The 16,901-nt window shown below is 43.1% G+C and overlaps 1 protein-coding gene across 2 annotated transcripts in view; it reads right to left on the bottom strand.

The window, feature by feature from the left end:
• Nucleotides 1-4,853: 4,853 nt before the first annotated feature.
• Nucleotides 4,854-16,901, bottom strand: part of LOC126354641 (inter-alpha-trypsin inhibitor heavy chain H4-like) — a 100,975-nt gene continuing 88,927 nt past the window's right edge. For both annotated transcript variants that reach the window (XM_050004414.1, XM_050004423.1), the window contains 3 exons: nt 13,691-13,809; nt 6,618-6,754; nt 4,854-5,096 (listed from right to left, as the gene is read on the bottom strand). In XM_050004414.1, the coding sequence (XP_049860371.1) occupies nt 5,042-5,096; nt 6,618-6,754; nt 13,691-13,809 (311 nt within the window). In that variant the 3' untranslated portion in view covers nt 4,854-5,041. The remainder of the gene's footprint in view (nt 5,097-6,617; nt 6,755-13,690; nt 13,810-16,901) is intronic.

Below are 16,901 nucleotides of genomic sequence, written 5' to 3'. Positions count from 1 at the left end.
TTGTGTGGGGAGCGATCTCCTCCACTGGCCGTACACCTCTGGTGATCGTCGAGGGGACACTGGATAGTGCACGGTACATCCAAACCGTCATCGAACCCATCGTTCTACCATTCCTAGACCGGCAAGGGAACTTGCTGTTCCAACAGGACAATGCACGTCCGCATATATCCCGTGCCACTCAACGTGCTCTAGAAGGTGTAAGTCAACTACCCTGGCCAGCAAGATCACCGAATCTGTCCCCCATTGAGCATGTTTGGGGCTGGATGAAGCGTCGTGTCACGCGGTCTGCACGTCCAGCACGAACGCTGGTCCAACTGAGGCGCCAGGTGGAAATGGCATGGCAAGCCGTTCCACAGGACTACATCCAGCATCTCTACGATCGTCTCCATGGGAGAATAGCAGCCTGCATTGCTGCGAAAGGTGGATATACACGTACTAGTGCCAACATTGTGCATGCTCTGTTGCCTGTGTCTATGTGCCTGTGGTTCTGTCAGTGTGATCATGTGATGTATCTGACCCCAGGAATGTGTCAATAAAGTTTCCCCTTCCTGGGACAATGAATTCACGGTGTTCTTATTTCAATTTCCAGGAGTGTATATGTGACTTATCAGTAACACGGACATTCCCACTATGCACTGATTCTATATCCGCGACCTGTCTCTGCAGATCAGCCACTTCCTTTACGAGTGACCATATGGTTTTAATTTTATCCTGAGACTTAGCTATTCTATCTGCATACCCTATACTTTTTGACTTCCTAATAACATTTTTAAGCACCTTACAAATCTGTTTGTAATGGGCTGCTGCATTTAGATTTTGACTGTTTATAACTTTTGATGTAATTGCCACTTTGTTCTACAAGATATTCTTATCCCTCTAGTCAACCACCCAGGCTGCCTGTTTGTGCTAGTACCCTGTTTTGAACGTTCTAACTGAAAGCAACTTTCAAAAAGGACGAGAAAAGTCTTGAGAAAAGCATTATATTTATCGTCTACTGTATCAGCGCTATAAACATCTTGCCACTTTTGTTGCTTGATTAGGTATACAAAGGTCTCTACAGCAACTGGATCAGCTTTCCTATACAGCTGATGACTATATTTAACACGTGTTGCACCACAAAAATCTTTTAGAGTTAAAATTTGTGCATCATGATCTGAAAGGCCATTCACCTTTTTGCTAACAGAATGCCCTTCTAGTAACGAGGAATGAACAAAAATATTGTCTATGGTTGTTCTACTGTTCCCTTGCACACTTGTTGGAAGGAATACGGTTTGCATAAGATTATATGAATTAAGGAGTTCTACCTGCATCCTTTTCCTTGCACAATCTCTTATACAATTAATATTGAAGTCACCATATATAACTAACTTTTTGTATTTCCTATAAAGTGTACCAAGAACCTCCTCTAGCTTTAGCAAAAATGTTGTGAAATCGGAGTCTGGGGATCTATAAAAAACAACAGTTAGAAGTTTAGCTCAATTAAATTCAACCACACCCGCACAACATTCAAACACCTTTTGAGTGCAGTACTTTGAAACATCAATTGACTCAAATGGGTTGCCGTTTTTCACATACATGGCTACTCCCCTACACCGCAAAGAGCTCCTCGAAAAGCTGCCATTCAACCTTTATCCTGGTAAAGGAAGCCTCTGAATTATCTCCTTATTTAAGAAGTGTTCAGATATACCATTAATTTCAGAGTCAACATCTATAAGCAGTTCACTAACTTTATCTGTAATACCCTGCATATTTTGACGAAATATACTAATTCCCTCATTACTCGGATACCTAAGCTTTGTCAAAAGTGGTGCCTTTGTTAGAGAGACTTCCCTTAAGCAGGAATACCTATCAGCTGACTTCAACCTAAAAAAGGTGCAGCTCTAACACCCACTACTGCAGGAATTTTCCCATGAGTGATCGCATCAACCTCTCCTATGCTGTCACATATAAGCTTTGTCAACCTCCCCTTCCCGTACCTGTTGAGGTGCAAGCCATGTCTAGTGAAACCCGCCCTGCTGATAGACTCCACCGACACCACTGAACTGTGACCCATGCTTTCTGTCATCAGCGCACCCCCAAGTCTCATGTTATTACGCCTGACAGCTGTATTAAGATGAGGCCGATCGTGACGCTGAAACAGTTCCACGAAATGCACATTCGTGTTGCCAGTCTGAGTGGCTATCTTTTCCAGGTCACATTCTGTGTCATACTCCCCATCCCCATCAATACTGTTACCAGCCCCTCCCACAATCACTACTTGATCCTCTTTAGTAAAATCCCTACATAACCCCCTATGTTAACAGTCACCTGAGCCAATCCTGCTTTAGGCTGGTGACCTCGTGCTCACTCCCCAGCACTTCCTGCAACTGCTGGCCTGCACCTCTGCCACGAGAACTACCTAACAGCAGAACCTTCTTCTTCCTCTTCGACTTTGCAACTGTTCTAGATACCGTAACTACTGAGGTCTGCTGCATACTTCCTACATCTACAGCTACTAGAGATTCCTCTCCACTAGACTCTGACATTTTGTCATATCTATTGTAAACACCAATAGTAAAACTATCTGAAAATCTTCTTCTCCTAGCAGATCTCTTGCCAACAGCCAGCTCCCATTCCTCAACCCCCTTCTCCCTCCTCAACCTATCTAGCTCCTCCTGTGCGTTTTTCAACTGCACCTGTAGGGCACAGATCTTACGCTCCTGCTCCTCTATCAACTTACTCTTGCTACATAACCTGCAGTTCCAGGAGAGGATCTCACCAGAATGTCCACTGGCTTCCCCACTGCATTCCCCCCAGTGAAAAAACTCCGAGCAAGTCTCACACCGCAATCCTCTACTCACGAACCTACGGCAAAGCCCACACTTCTCACTCATGTTAAAATTTTACTTTTTCCAAGTTCCGCTACTACAATAAGAAGATGTTAAAAACCTGACTACAATAATCACAAACTTACTCTACAAGGGAAGTAACTTCTATTATTAATAGTATTAATAAACAACAAATGTGAATATAACAAAAGACTAATACAGAAAGAGAATCAAACGTCTAATGACACAGTAACGAAACTGAAAACAGTTCCCAAAAGGTTCTTCTGAAATTATTTCACCAGAAAACACAAAATACACCGGATGAAGACTACTACAGTTCCTAAATAAACCACTATACACAAACAATTTATTAGTACTTAGCTTTCGATGCGCCGCTACAGCTGCAACTGGTCAGCGCGGAATGTAAACATAGGTAAGAGGTTACGTTGCTCGATACGAAACACTCACAAATATCAGGTTACAACACAAGAAAGGCAGAGGTGAATGAAGAAACCACCAGTAAGTCACTTATATAGTGAATATGATAAAAAACCGTTAAAATATGTATCTGAAACCTAAAAATATATAAAAACTTTGAGAGCGATGTCACACGCAGTCACTCGTTATGACGTCACACCAAAGATCTTCCAACGTTCACTATGGTCGTAAGTGAACGGTTTGGCGTGAAAACATTGATGGACACCGGAAGACGCTACAAAATGGTGGACAGTGGTAGAATTCGTGGTAGACGGAGTCGGTAGCACACAGCTAAGATGCTGAAGTCGAACTCCACAGAATGCATTTTTGAAGTCGCTCATCTTCAGAATTTCTGCTACAGCACGACGTCCACGTCCTCTCCAGCAGAGCCATCTACAAGTCAGAGACATCCAACACAGGAGTCCAAGATCAGTTATGGCTAGCATAAGTTGCTGCACCAGCGTGATGGGACATTCTTGGTTTTCACTTGAGAATTTCTGTGCAATAAGCTGTCTCAGATTCACATTTGCTACACAGTGTGCATCAGTCTCTTGATTAACAAGCAGATGTCCAGACACTGTGTTACTTCAGAGTTAAGGAATTTTTAGACCAAATTACTGTTTTTTTGCATTAAAAGGGCGTAGTTATCTCGTTGAGGAAAGTTATGTTTCAAATTCAAGTAGTTAAAGTTACATGCATTGAGTTTATGAATCATTCATCAGTCTAGAATGATCTGTTCATTTCTCACTATGTTATGTTGAATAAATTATTGTGTATACTGAAAGATTGCTTCTGTTAATGGCCTCCATTTATATTAAAATAGAGTTTTAAGTAACTCTCAATTTTACGGTCTTTAGTTAGGGTCTTAGAAACCTGGTTAGGCATTAAAATTGGTCACATCAACATTCTGATAAAGGTATATTCATAGTTAGTTTTCTGTAATAGAACAGCTTATCGTGTGCTTGCGCTATCGGGCGTTACCCAGTGCACCCTGAATGTACTTCAGTTTTCCTTGGTCATAGCTTGTACTAATTTCGACGAAGTCATGGGGGATGACTTCGGTGGTTCTCATTGTGTATATGGGACTGTACAGAATTAGAAAGGTCTGCTTAACTGAGGAGGTGGAAAGTTCTTTGCGTTTTACACTACTGTAATGTAGCTTAGACTATATTGTATTAAAGGAAAGTCAACCCTAACCAAAATTCCGCGTGGTGAATAAAATCTTCTCAATTTCTTGTTGAAATACTTTTATTAAAACAGTCATGCCGTGGAAAAGTGATTGCTTGGAGCCAAGTCCAATCACTCGTCGTCAAGATAAAGGCTGGCATTTTCATTGGGAGACGACTATCAACTGTGGCTAAGTTTTTGTATTTGCAAAACCGTGAACAATGTATTCATGTTTTGTGCTACTTCGCCATAACTGACAGAATTTGCTTTACGCCTGCAATTTTATATAAGCCAGCAAAATTGGCTTTGTGTCGTTAAGACGGTTGGTATGGTAAAGAGTTGAAGTGGAAAGGGAGCATTCAGGAAATGAAACCAATATTATTGAAATAAAACGAAACTACATTTCTCTAGTGACAATATTTAATTACTGTGGATAATAACAGGGAACAAATAATACTTAACAAATTATTCAACAAGCTTTGGGTTTCGTATGATCGTCAGACATTCCCGTTTTGCTCTCCACAGCTATGGAAGGCAATTTCTGGAACAACCTCTGCGCAGAGTAGCGGTCTCGGCAGTCAGCGCGCACCTCATCCACCGAGCGTGTGGGGAATCGTGTTGTCCGGACAGCAAGCTCCGACATAACTGCAGCAGAAACACAAAAGTTGTTCAAAAAATTTTGCTAGAGCTATCTGAGTCATTCTCACTTCACCTCGTTTATGTCATTTCCTTCTCCCGTTCAGTAATTTCTCTCTTAAAAACGATAAACAGCTAACATTTCTGCGATAAGAAATACGCAAGAGAACAACAACCTCTAAACAGTCAAAACTGAAACATGAGATTGTCAATTAACACGAGAGGTTTCGTGTTGAAGCAGTTCATATTCAGTTTGGAGCATTACAGCTCTTGACAAGTCAACACATCATTGGCAGATTGTTGTAGATTTTTTTGTACAAACATGCCACTGAAATCGTGTCATTTTTCGTTAAGCACTACGTAGCGTTAAAACGGCATTCTGTATCGATATTTCGTGTACTTTACGCATATAATAATGAAATTGTTTTGTTGACATATTACGTTCCTCATAGGAGATGTCAATAGGAAGCTCATGTAACTACGACCTGAGCATCTAAAAATCCAAAATGCAGCGAAAGTAAGGAAACTACGTCAGCAGCAGTGCATCTACGATAAGGTTTGAACCAAAGGTTCGAACATGTTTTCTATTTACACAGTGTACAAAAAGAGTTAATCACTGTGTCAAAAGCTGTCATTAGTAGTTGAAACCGAATTGGTCTGAATTGAAAAGTTGTTATGGTCATGTACTAGGTTCCTCACTGGTTGTTGTGGATTTTTAGTGAAATGAAGTGTTCGTTTTGGAGACGATATTCGGATGTTTATTTTCGGGTTAGTACACGCTTAGCGATCATGTTGCCACCGTCACTTGAAATGATTGTGAAATCTTTTCTTCCGACATGGGATTACTAAAACTTGCGTAAAATTAATTAATTTTTTTACGGTAATTGGCAGGGCATTAACGTAAGATTTAAACGAAAACACATTCTCTAATCCTTCTGGCATACAACACGGACATCTCTGCTTCATCATCTGATGTTTAGCCTGTTCAGTGTACAGCCATCTTCAAGGCGAGGCGGTGACGAGAATTCTGACTGACCGAGGGTACCTGTTTCTATGCTAAAATTCTAAGCCAATGGCCACGACGATATACTGCCGCATAAAATAATCAAGTTTCAGAAATTAGGCAATAAGTAAAACAGCGCCAGTTGTAGATACTACTTACGTGAGTGACACAAAAATGTAGGAAGCGTCGAGTCAGCAAATCGTGAGTGCTTAAAAATTACGTGATTTGTTATTAAAATGGATGACAGTTTAAGGAAGGACAGACAGGGAGGAGGAGCAGTTGCTCTGAGGCGCAGACGTGAAAAGAGTGGTTCCCATGAATTATGGAAATAGATGCCCTCGACACGGTTGATAGATTGCCTTTACAGAGCGGCATCCTGTTTTGATCCAGAGGTTAAGTAAGCTGTAGAAATACAATCAGCAAACAACACCATCAACAGGGATGAGGGCTTCCATTTTGTACAAATGATGCCACAACGCTCTTCAAAATATTTTTACATTAAAAGTACGCTATAAGCTGTTACTGACCTGCCGTCGACCACACAGAGGTAGGGCAGGAAATCATCGAGGCTGTTGGCAAAATTGGGGAGCACGCAGTTGGTGAGGTGGCGGCACTGCCCGGGACCTCCACCAGGGGTCGCACATTCCTCCAGCTGCGACTCCGTCTGTGAACGAAAGAAACACTGTTTCAGTTTTGAGGAGTCTAGCAGACTTACTTCGTAAGCTACAATCCCAACCCTAAAAGCATACCAGAAAAGGGTGTATATCGTCCCTCCTACTCTCTCCTAAGATTCGTCAGGTGCAGTTCCTCTGGTGTTTCGACAATTTTTTGCAATTTCGGCTTGGTATTGTGTAGCTGGAGTCAACCGTTCTCCATGGGACGCCAAGCGTCGAAGGAAAACATCCGTTTGTTCCCTTTCGAAAAAAATTTAAAGCGGAATTTTACGTGTCCATTCGATAAATCGATCCAAAATTAGTCCATTGCTATATATTTTATCGCTATGTATTAACAAGGACCGTAAGCCATGAAGAATAACCAGAACTGTAGCAGCGACAACACTGCGCTTTCCTGTGCTGACTGCTACCTCCAGGTATTCAGATCTACTGAATCTCTGCTGCATTGCTGTTTATTTTTCGCGCTTTACTATACATGTTAAATAATACTGACAAAAGCAAACTATCGAGTCGGCACGTAAAATTCCAGTTCAAAAATAATTTCGTTTGTAAATGAAAACAAACCGACTCTTTGTTTTGACACAAAGTGTCGGATTGAACATGTTAGGAGCAGCATGTGTTTGGGTCGACTCCATCTACACATTGCAAAAGCAATTTTGACGATAGGTTTCTCGCTATTTTCATTTCTACAACATCTCATTACATTCGTCTCTCTTCCAGACTCCTGGAAATTGAAATAAGAACACACTAAATTCATTGTACCAGGAAGGGGAAACTTTATTGTCACATTCCTGGGGTCAGATACATCACATGATCACACTGACAGAACCACAGGCACACATAGACACAGGCAACAGAGCATGCACTATGTTGGCACTAGTACAGTGTATATCCACCTTTTGCAGCAATGCAGGCTGCTATTCTCCCATGGAGACGATCGTAGAGATGCTGGATGTAGTCCTGTGGAACGGCTTGCCATGCCATTTCCACCTGGCGCCTCAGTTGGACCAGCGTTCGTGCTGGACGTGCAGACCGCGTGACACGACACTTCATCCAGTCCCAAACATGCTCAATGGGGGACAGATCCGGAGATCTTGCTGGCCAGGGTAGTTGACTTACACCTTCTAGAGCACGTTGGGTGACACGGGATACATGCGGACGTGCATTGTCCTGTTGGAACAGCAAGTTCCCTTGCCGGTCTAGGAATGGTAGAACGATGGGTTCGATGACGGTTTGGATGTACCGTTCACTATTCAGTGTCCCCTCGATGATCACCAGAGGTGCACGGCCAGTGTAGGAGATCGCTCCCCACACCATGATGCCGGGTGTTGGCCCTGTGTGCCTTGGTCGTATGCAGTCCTGATTGTGGCGCTCACCTGCACGGCGCCAAACACGCATACGACCATCATTGGCACCAAGGCAGAAGCGACTCTCATCGCTGAAGACGACACGTCTCCATTCGTCCCTCCATTCACGCCTGTCGCGACACCACTGGAGGCGGGCTGCACGATGTTGGGGCGTGAGCGGAAGACCGCCTAACGGTGTGCGGGACCGTAGACCAGCTTCATGGAGACGGTTGCGAATGGTCCTCACCGATACCCCAGGAGCAACAGTGTCCCTAATTTGCTGGGAAGTGGCGGTGCGGTCCCCTACGGCACTGCGTAGGATCCTACGGTCTTGGCATGCATCCGTGCGTCGCTGCGGTCCGGTCCCAGGTCGACGGGCACGTGCACCTTCCACCGACCACTGGCGACAACATCGATGTACTGTGGAGACCTCACGCCCCACGTGTTGAGCAATTCGGCGATTACGTCCACCCGGCCTCCCGCATGCCCACTATACGCCCTCGCTCAAAGTCCGTCAACTGCACATACGGTTTACGTCCACGCTGTCGCGGCATGCTACCAGTGTTAAAGACTGCGATGGAGCTCCGTATGCCACGGCAAACTGGCTGACACTGACGGCGGCGGTGCACAAATGCTGCGCAGCTAGCGCCATTCGACGGCCAACACCGCGGCTCCTGGTGTGTCCGCTGTGCCGTGCGTGTGATCATTGATTGTACAGCCCTCTCGCAGTGTCCGGAGCAAGTATGATGGGTCTGACACACCGGTGTCAATGTGTTCTTTTTTTCCATTTCCAGGAGTGTATTTACTCTCATTCCATATTCTGTATTCATTGGACAGTTCATTCCTCACAACAGATCTTGTAATTCTTTTTCTTGTTCACGAAGGATAGTTATTTCATCAGCAAATCTTTTCATTGTTAACCTTTCACGATTAATTTTAATCCCGTTGTGGCCGAGGGGTTCTATGCGTATCAGTCCGGAACCGCCCGACTACTACGGTCGCAGGTTCCAATCCAGCCTCGGGCATGGATGTGTGTGATGTCCTTAGGTTAGTTAGGTTCAAGTTCTAAGTCTAGGGGACTGATGACCTCAGATGTTAAGTCCCATAGTGCTTAGAGCCATTTGAACCTTTTTGTTTTCAATCTTTCTTTTATTGCCGTGATTGCTTCTTCGATGGATAGAACGAACAATCATGGAGAAGGGCCGTATCACCGTCTTATCCCCTTTTCAATCCGAGCACTATGTTCTTGCTCTTCGATCTTATTCTTCCCTCTTGGTTCGTGTAAGTATTGTATATTACCCATCTTCTGCTGTTGCTTACTTCTAGATAGGGTATTTACAAAAAGTAGCTCCTGTGTGTACAGGAGGTATTAGGGGTCAAAACTAGAAAAAAAAGTAACTGTAATTATACGTTCGAAAACCAATACCTGTTGAGATATGGCCCGCTGAAGATCCGAGGACACAGGCTGCATGAGGTACGATTCACAAGAGATGACACAGTAAGTTAACGCACTATGCACTTGTGGACAGACGCAAATCCACGAGCAATCACGTAGCCCCACAGAAAGAAGTCTGATGGGGTGAGGCCCAAGGATCTTGCCAAGTGTAATGTTGAGTGTGCCGTATTGCGACCGCCAAGCAGGCACTAAAGCGCTACATCCTGGTTAACTGCTAGATGCGAACGACAGGATGGCACAAAACTAGGTACCTGAAATCGGCACTGGTGTAACGATGATTATCCACTTCTCCATAGATCTAGTTACTCATGCTTAAGGATCGCGGAACATGAGCTGCTGACATGTAGTTGCTAAACGAAATATATTTTTTTGTTGTCTTCGTCATAGTATCTGTCAGTTCGGTCATAAAATTTTTGAAGACCCTGTACAGTGAAAAACGCCTAACTTTTTCACTTCAAATTACTTTTGACCTGTTAAGGTAAGCTATGGCCTAGAGATGGGCAAACTCGTTAACCCTTGGGAACCGGTTCACTGGTGAACCGTCCACTTTTACTCGTTTGCCGTTCATTTGTGCTCGGTATACGGTGATTATGAAAAACTGAAAAGTCGCAGCATAAATTACTAAGATGGAAGACGCCAAAGGGGGGGGGGGGGGGGGGAGGCAATTGCCTCCATCCTGGGGTGAAGAGTTTTTTTATTCATAACTAAATTCACACACTTGTAATTTTCGTGATTCTCCAAAACCTGTTATTTAGCCAACTGTAGCATTATGTGGCTGATCACAGTGAAATAACATGAGGCGGCACACGAAAAACCGACCCGAGTATATACTGCTTGCCAATTACGCAGGATTTGTTGACCGCTACGAGCAGAATAGAAAAACGTGTAATAATTACGCAGTGAAAAAATAACAACTAAGCTAATATAAACACCTTCAAACCAATAGATGACGATTGATAGGCGACGATGAGCAGTCTAGTACTCGGGGCCAATTTTCCGTGCGCCACCATGTAACACTGAAATAATAGTGTAGAAGATATCACATTCTCTTTACAAAATGGGATACCAGCCACTCGATTATGGAATGCGGACTTCATTCGCTTGTAAGTCGGTGTGCCTTCCATAACAATGAACATGTTCCTTTACCTTGGATTAAAAAAATACAGAAAATGGTCACTTATGTGTGCCATGCCGACTTCCTTTGCATGTGTAATAACAAAAAAAAAAATATTGCCTTTCTATAAGTATTTCTTCTGCTGTTTATCGAAATAGTGAAGTGAGTTGATCTGCCGTTTTGTTACCAAAAAAGATGTATGTATTACATACCACACAATTTTATGTAATTTACGCAATTATAAAATATATTTTAATTACCGGTCGTGGACGCTGAATAGAATACGAAAAGAACCAGAAGTTCAGAGTTCAAAAAGATTTGAAACGGATCTAGAACAGGCATGCGCAGCGGACGAAACGAACAACTCTATACTGAACTAACGAAGAGCAGTCGGCAGTGAAACTGCGACCAGTGGCCATGCGAAGAAGGACGAGTCCCACCGAGAGTGACCGAGGCAGACGGGAACGGGACCGAGGCTGGAGCGAGACCGGCCGACGTGCCGTTGTGGGAACGAGACAGACCGTTTCCCGTTACCAGGAACTACTCGTGCAAGCAGAAAAGCGTGACCGAAGTGAACTATGAAGGACGGTTCCTTATAATTCGTTCATCACTCATTCCTTTGATCTTTATGAACCGACCCTTTGGACCCGTTAGGTCGCGAACGACCCATCTCTACAGTGGACAATTTTCACCTTGACGAACAGTTACCATGGGCCCATGAAACAAACAGCAATGTGTTCTCGCAACCTTATTCATAGCCGAGATACAGGCATGTTACCAATACAGCAGATCTCAGAGAGACGAATTCAGTGGTATATCTTTCTTCTAGATCTCACAGGTAATCACGGAATAAGAATACACGAATATAGTGATGTATGTCCTGTTTACCCGGTCGTTGAATGATTTATCATGCGAAGTTCGTGCCCCTCTCCAACGAAACTTGCACCACCGACGCATAGGTACGCGATGTTTACGCTATTCGCGATGGAAACCTGAGTCGTCAAGAAATAGGCCGTTGTTGTGTGTTGGCTTTTAGAGTGGAAACTGAAAGTCAGTTGAATCACTGTCTGTATTGCTCAGATTTACTCTGTGGAATGCTGCAGTTCATGTACAGCGCGTTTTTTTGTTAGACATCCACAAACTCAAATCATTAGTAATCCATAAAATATAGTGAGGGACCTGTCTTTTTCATCTCGATTGGCTCTACATACGATAATTTGCTGGAAACCTGGTTTTCGATATCTTGAACCGTTCACGAAATAGAAGGGCTGTAATGACTCACGCGACTCACACTATGAACACTATTCGGTGAAAAGTAAAATGTGTTAATATCTTTCCAAAGGTAAAGCTTTTTTTAAGGACTGTAAGGTGGCCACACCCTCATCATGAGGAAGACCGCCTCCTCCGTACTACACAGTTGGCGCTAAACGTGACGGCTACAATAGATTCTGGTGTGAAAGCCTAGGCTCATAAGAGAGACAGTCCGTCAGATGTGCTAATATCTGTAGTCTGTGAAATCGGAATGTACTGCTGGTTAACTTTCACTACCCAGTTCCTCTGTCTCGGGCATTGTAATATGCTCTCATCTCCCTTTGTGGTCGAGACTGTATGTCAACAGATATTACAGATTATCCAATTCTGGTGATTCCTGCTTGCCTGGAGGAAAGTGTTCACGATGAGAGCAAGTTCTGCTCCTGCATTCTCATCTTGAAAGACGAATCCATAGCTTGAGTATTGTCTATTGAACCGAATAATAAGTTGGAAGTTCCTTCTCCTCTACTGCACAGTCCTGAAATTATTCTTGATAGCGGTAGAGGGGTCTGACGTACATGCGTGATACCGGGCCAAAAACTGACTGACCCATCTCCAAGTTGCAACACGTGACACTGCATGTCAGAGAAGTGCCGTTGAGCATGATCGCCTCGGCACTCCTCTACCACGATGATCTGACGTCAGACAAACCCTACACTCATAGGCGATGCCATTGATTGATGTTCCATTCTAAGTGCTCCCTTGTTACTTTTTTCGTGTACCACGGCCTTAGGGCATTATTAGTGTTGTCTGTAATGGACACCTGGACGGCGTAATTAGCGAGTGAAGAAGCTTGCAAACTGTTTTTATGTTCATAGCCATCGCAGTTGTCTCCAGTAAGACACCTCGCCATTCTGTTGCAGTCCCCTCGGAGTAACTAAGAGCCCTAATTTGTAGGTTGTCAGCAGGTGCTGTCGATTGAGCGCATCAGTCCGAGGGGCAGCCCGCACAGAACGTATTCTCCAGTTTACGTCTGGAGACACCGCAACGTGTCTGTACTTAGCGTTTTCTTGTGATCAGGAAAGTATTGAGAAACAGATTTTCTATTAAAAAATGACATAATATGAAATAATCAAATTATGAAGTTAGTGCGAAGCTTTGCAACAGGTCGCAACAGTGTCTACTGAGTAGATTGTTAATGTACAATGTGGAATAGTGAGTGTAAGATAAAAAAAAGTTTTCCGACGCAACTCCCTAACTTGTCGAACATACAGTCACGCCCCAAATGAACAAACTAAATTTCCCTTGCGGGCTGATTCTGAAAGAAAATCCGATTACAAAACCTCCTTATTCTGCCTTCAGATTATGTGCTTATCTTGAAGTGACACAAAATGTGTACAACCCGCCGCCTGAAGACGTAGAGAAGTAATCTGTATGGCAGAAGTTTGTAGACACAGTTCTCGTGAAATAACAAACAGGTACGAGGCAGATCACGTTTTGGTAAGATATAAAGAACTGTCAAAAAACTGCAGGGAATTTCCAGCACTGAATCGGCGTCGTACGTCCATCAAAAAGAAAACAGTTTTTGTACAAATGACTTCAACAGGGGGCAATATCGGCCAACCATAAGTAATACAATCAAAGCCGAAACAGACTGCTATTATTACCTTTAACAAACCACGTAAATAATCCATCATCATATATTTTAAAGTAGATACTTAGCAATATCAGTGCTAAAATGTTTGAACTACTTCCTTACCTTGCTGAGTGCCAGTTCATAGGTCTGTGCCGTGCCGTTTACTTCTAGTGTGACGTGTGAGGAATTCGAGACACTGCCTAGCCACGTGATCTCCCATATACGTAGCACCTGCGGTTGTCCTGTAAAGCATACGAATGGTCAGAATAAATAAAGGTAAAATTACTTTCCGTTTCTGGTTTAAGCTCTATAGATGATTAATGAGCAGTAACAGAATTCAGCTATGTCAGTTAATATACAGTATGTGCTGCGTCAGTTCTTCACCTGAAACTGCTTTTCACCCGATACACTCACTTGTATCTATTGCCTCCTAAAGTAACAGTGACTGGAACTCATGAAACAAAGAACAATATCTTGTCGCTTGTTAATAATTGTGATATAGGTACCACTTTTTTAAAAAAATAATACAACACCATTTTGCTGAGGAATAGCGGATCTTGAAGGAACAAAATTCACATATATAGCTCTTTCGTAGGTCCAAGAATAAATCACAAATTAAGAATGCATCGAATACAGGGATTTTTGTCCTGCTGATGACGCCGTCTAATAGCCTGTCATCTGGAGATCAAATCCCTCTCATGGAAACATGCGCCGCTTAGACACAGGTGCTTGATGTTTACGCTATTGTTGACGGGAAACTGTGTCGTCGAGATACATGATGCATCGCTAGTTCTGTGTTGACCTTTGGGGGAATTAACTGAAAGACAGGTTAATCACTGTCCACGTCGATCAGGTACAGCACCATCTGTACTTAGTTTAAGGCGAATGAAAACTACATACATCAAGAGGAGCAGTATTGTGTGAGGAACGGTTTGCAGGGAGATGCTGAAATTACGATCCACCTTCGTTCAAACAATGAAATGTCATCGCGAGAATGGGAGGTTAGACACAAGAAAGCTTATACAACGGAGGACTGCTGCCAACGAAACTGCAAAAGAAACGGTTTCTCAGTTGCTATAATAAATCCGTAGATCACTTCTGGTAAAATCTACAGAGGACGGTATCAGCCAAAAAAGCATTCTGCATATTCTCCTAGACATATATATTAATATTTCCATATTTCTCTATATCAAGAGCTGAAAATTAGTAATTTTCTTCACCGTTTTGAATACTGTAAGTGGATTCCCTGGTAAGACAATAAATTTTGGGGAAATTATTCTTTACGTATGAGGCCACCTTAACAAATCACGGGATTACACATTGAAATGACAAAAGTCTGTACACACATATAGAGATGGCGGCAGTATCGAAGACACAAGGTGTAAAATGGCAATGCATTAGTGGAGCTGTCACATGTACTCAGGTGATTGATGTGAAATGTAGTCCGACGTGATTACGACCGCATGACGAGAGATAACAGACTTTGAACGCGGAATGGTAAATGGAGCTACACGCATGGGACATTCCATTTCGGAAACCGTTAGGGAATTCAATATTCAGAAATCCACAGTGTCGAGAGAGTGCCCAGAATACCAATTTTTTGAAATTATCTCTCATCATAGACAACGCAGTGGCCAACGGTCTTCATTTAATGTACGATAGCAGTGGCGTTTACGTAGAGTTGTCAGTGCTAACAGACAAGAAACGCTGCTTGAAATAACCGTCGAAATCAATTTGGGACATACGACGATTGTATCCATTAGGATAGTGCAGTGAAGTATGTCGTTAATGGGCCGTGGCAGCAGACTACCGACGCGAGTGGCTTTGCTAACGGCATCGCCTTAGCGTCTCTTCTTGGCTCGTGACCACATCGGTTGTGTTCCAGACTGGAAAACCGCGGCCTAGTCAGATGAGTCCTGATTTAACTTGGTAAGAGCTGCTGATAGGGTCCGAGTCCGGCTTAGACCCCACGAGGCCATGAACCCAAGTTGTGAAGAAGGCACTGTGTAAGGTGGTGCTGGCTCCATAATGGAGTGGGCTGTGTTTATATGGAATGGACTGTATCCTCTGGTCCAACTAAACCCATCGGCTACGTGGAGGCCATTTGCAGCCATTCATGGACATCATGGTAGCAAACTACGAAGAAATTTTCATGGATGACAATGCACCATTTAACCGAGCCACAGTTTTTCGCGACTGGTCTGAAGAACATTCTAGACGATTCGAGTGAACAATTTTGCCACCAAGATCAACCGGCTTGAATCCCATCGAACATTTATGGGTCATAATCGAGACGTTATGGTGTGTACAAAATCCTGCAAAGGCAACACTTTAGCAATTATTGACGGCTATAGAGGCAGCATGGCTCAATACTTCTGCAGCAGACTTCCAAGTCGATCTGCTGCAATGTGGCTGGCAAAAGGAGATCCGCCACTATAGCAGTAGGTATACCATGACTTTTGTCACATTGGTGTAAGTCTGAGAGTCATCCACTACTAGTCAACGATTAACCCAAATCGACTTCGTCATGTGTGTAATAAACGACAGTAGATTGCGTACGTGCGGTGTGCCATAATCGGACAGCACGTGATTAGTCATTTTGTCATTAGTAGTACGTTGAACGGGGAGTAGCATAGAGCTTCCTGGGTGAATATTGTACCGCCGTCATTAGAAAATATGATCTTGATATCTTGCCAGATGCTGAGTTTCCATTATGAAGAATGGCCTGCTGATAATTCTTCAGAAGCAAGATACACACTAAACCACTTATTTCCAAACCTGTGGATAGGAAGAGGCAGTTGTATTCGGATATGTGAGGCACGATCGCTTAAATGTTGTCGTTAGATTTCTTCCTTTGGGCTGTACAGTACCTCATTCCTTTGAGCACAAAAAAAGCAATAATATCAATTATTTTTATTCCGTACTTTCTTGTTAGATGAGCAAAATTTTGAATCCCTGAATTTGTATCAGCGAGATCTACTGCTCTGGCGACGAAGAATAGCAAATTCCCACTAAGGAAAAAAATGATGCCTGTATCTCAGTTATTAATGAAATTACGAGAACAGATTGCTGTTTGTCTCATGAGGCACTATGTGTAAATAGATTACAAATGTTTTTAACGTGTCAAAAGTAAAAACGAAAAATTCGGCGTCTCACCCTCTATAATGCCACATAGGCAAACAAAATCTTCATAAAACGCTAATTTAGTCGTTTTTGAAGGTGAAACAAGTCCAGGCACAATTAATATCACAATGTCTCCTAAAGACGCACCAAACCAAAATAGTGGTTATTTCCAGCAAATAGTTCAAGGGAAAAGAGTTTTACATAAATTTCA

The sequence above is a fragment of the Schistocerca gregaria genome, chromosome 1, assembly GCF_023897955.1.
Source record: "Schistocerca gregaria isolate iqSchGreg1 chromosome 1, iqSchGreg1.2, whole genome shotgun sequence".
NCBI classification, from domain to species: domain Eukaryota; kingdom Metazoa; phylum Arthropoda; class Insecta; order Orthoptera; family Acrididae; genus Schistocerca; species Schistocerca gregaria.
This window is presented reverse-complemented; position numbering and strand designations above follow the sequence as displayed.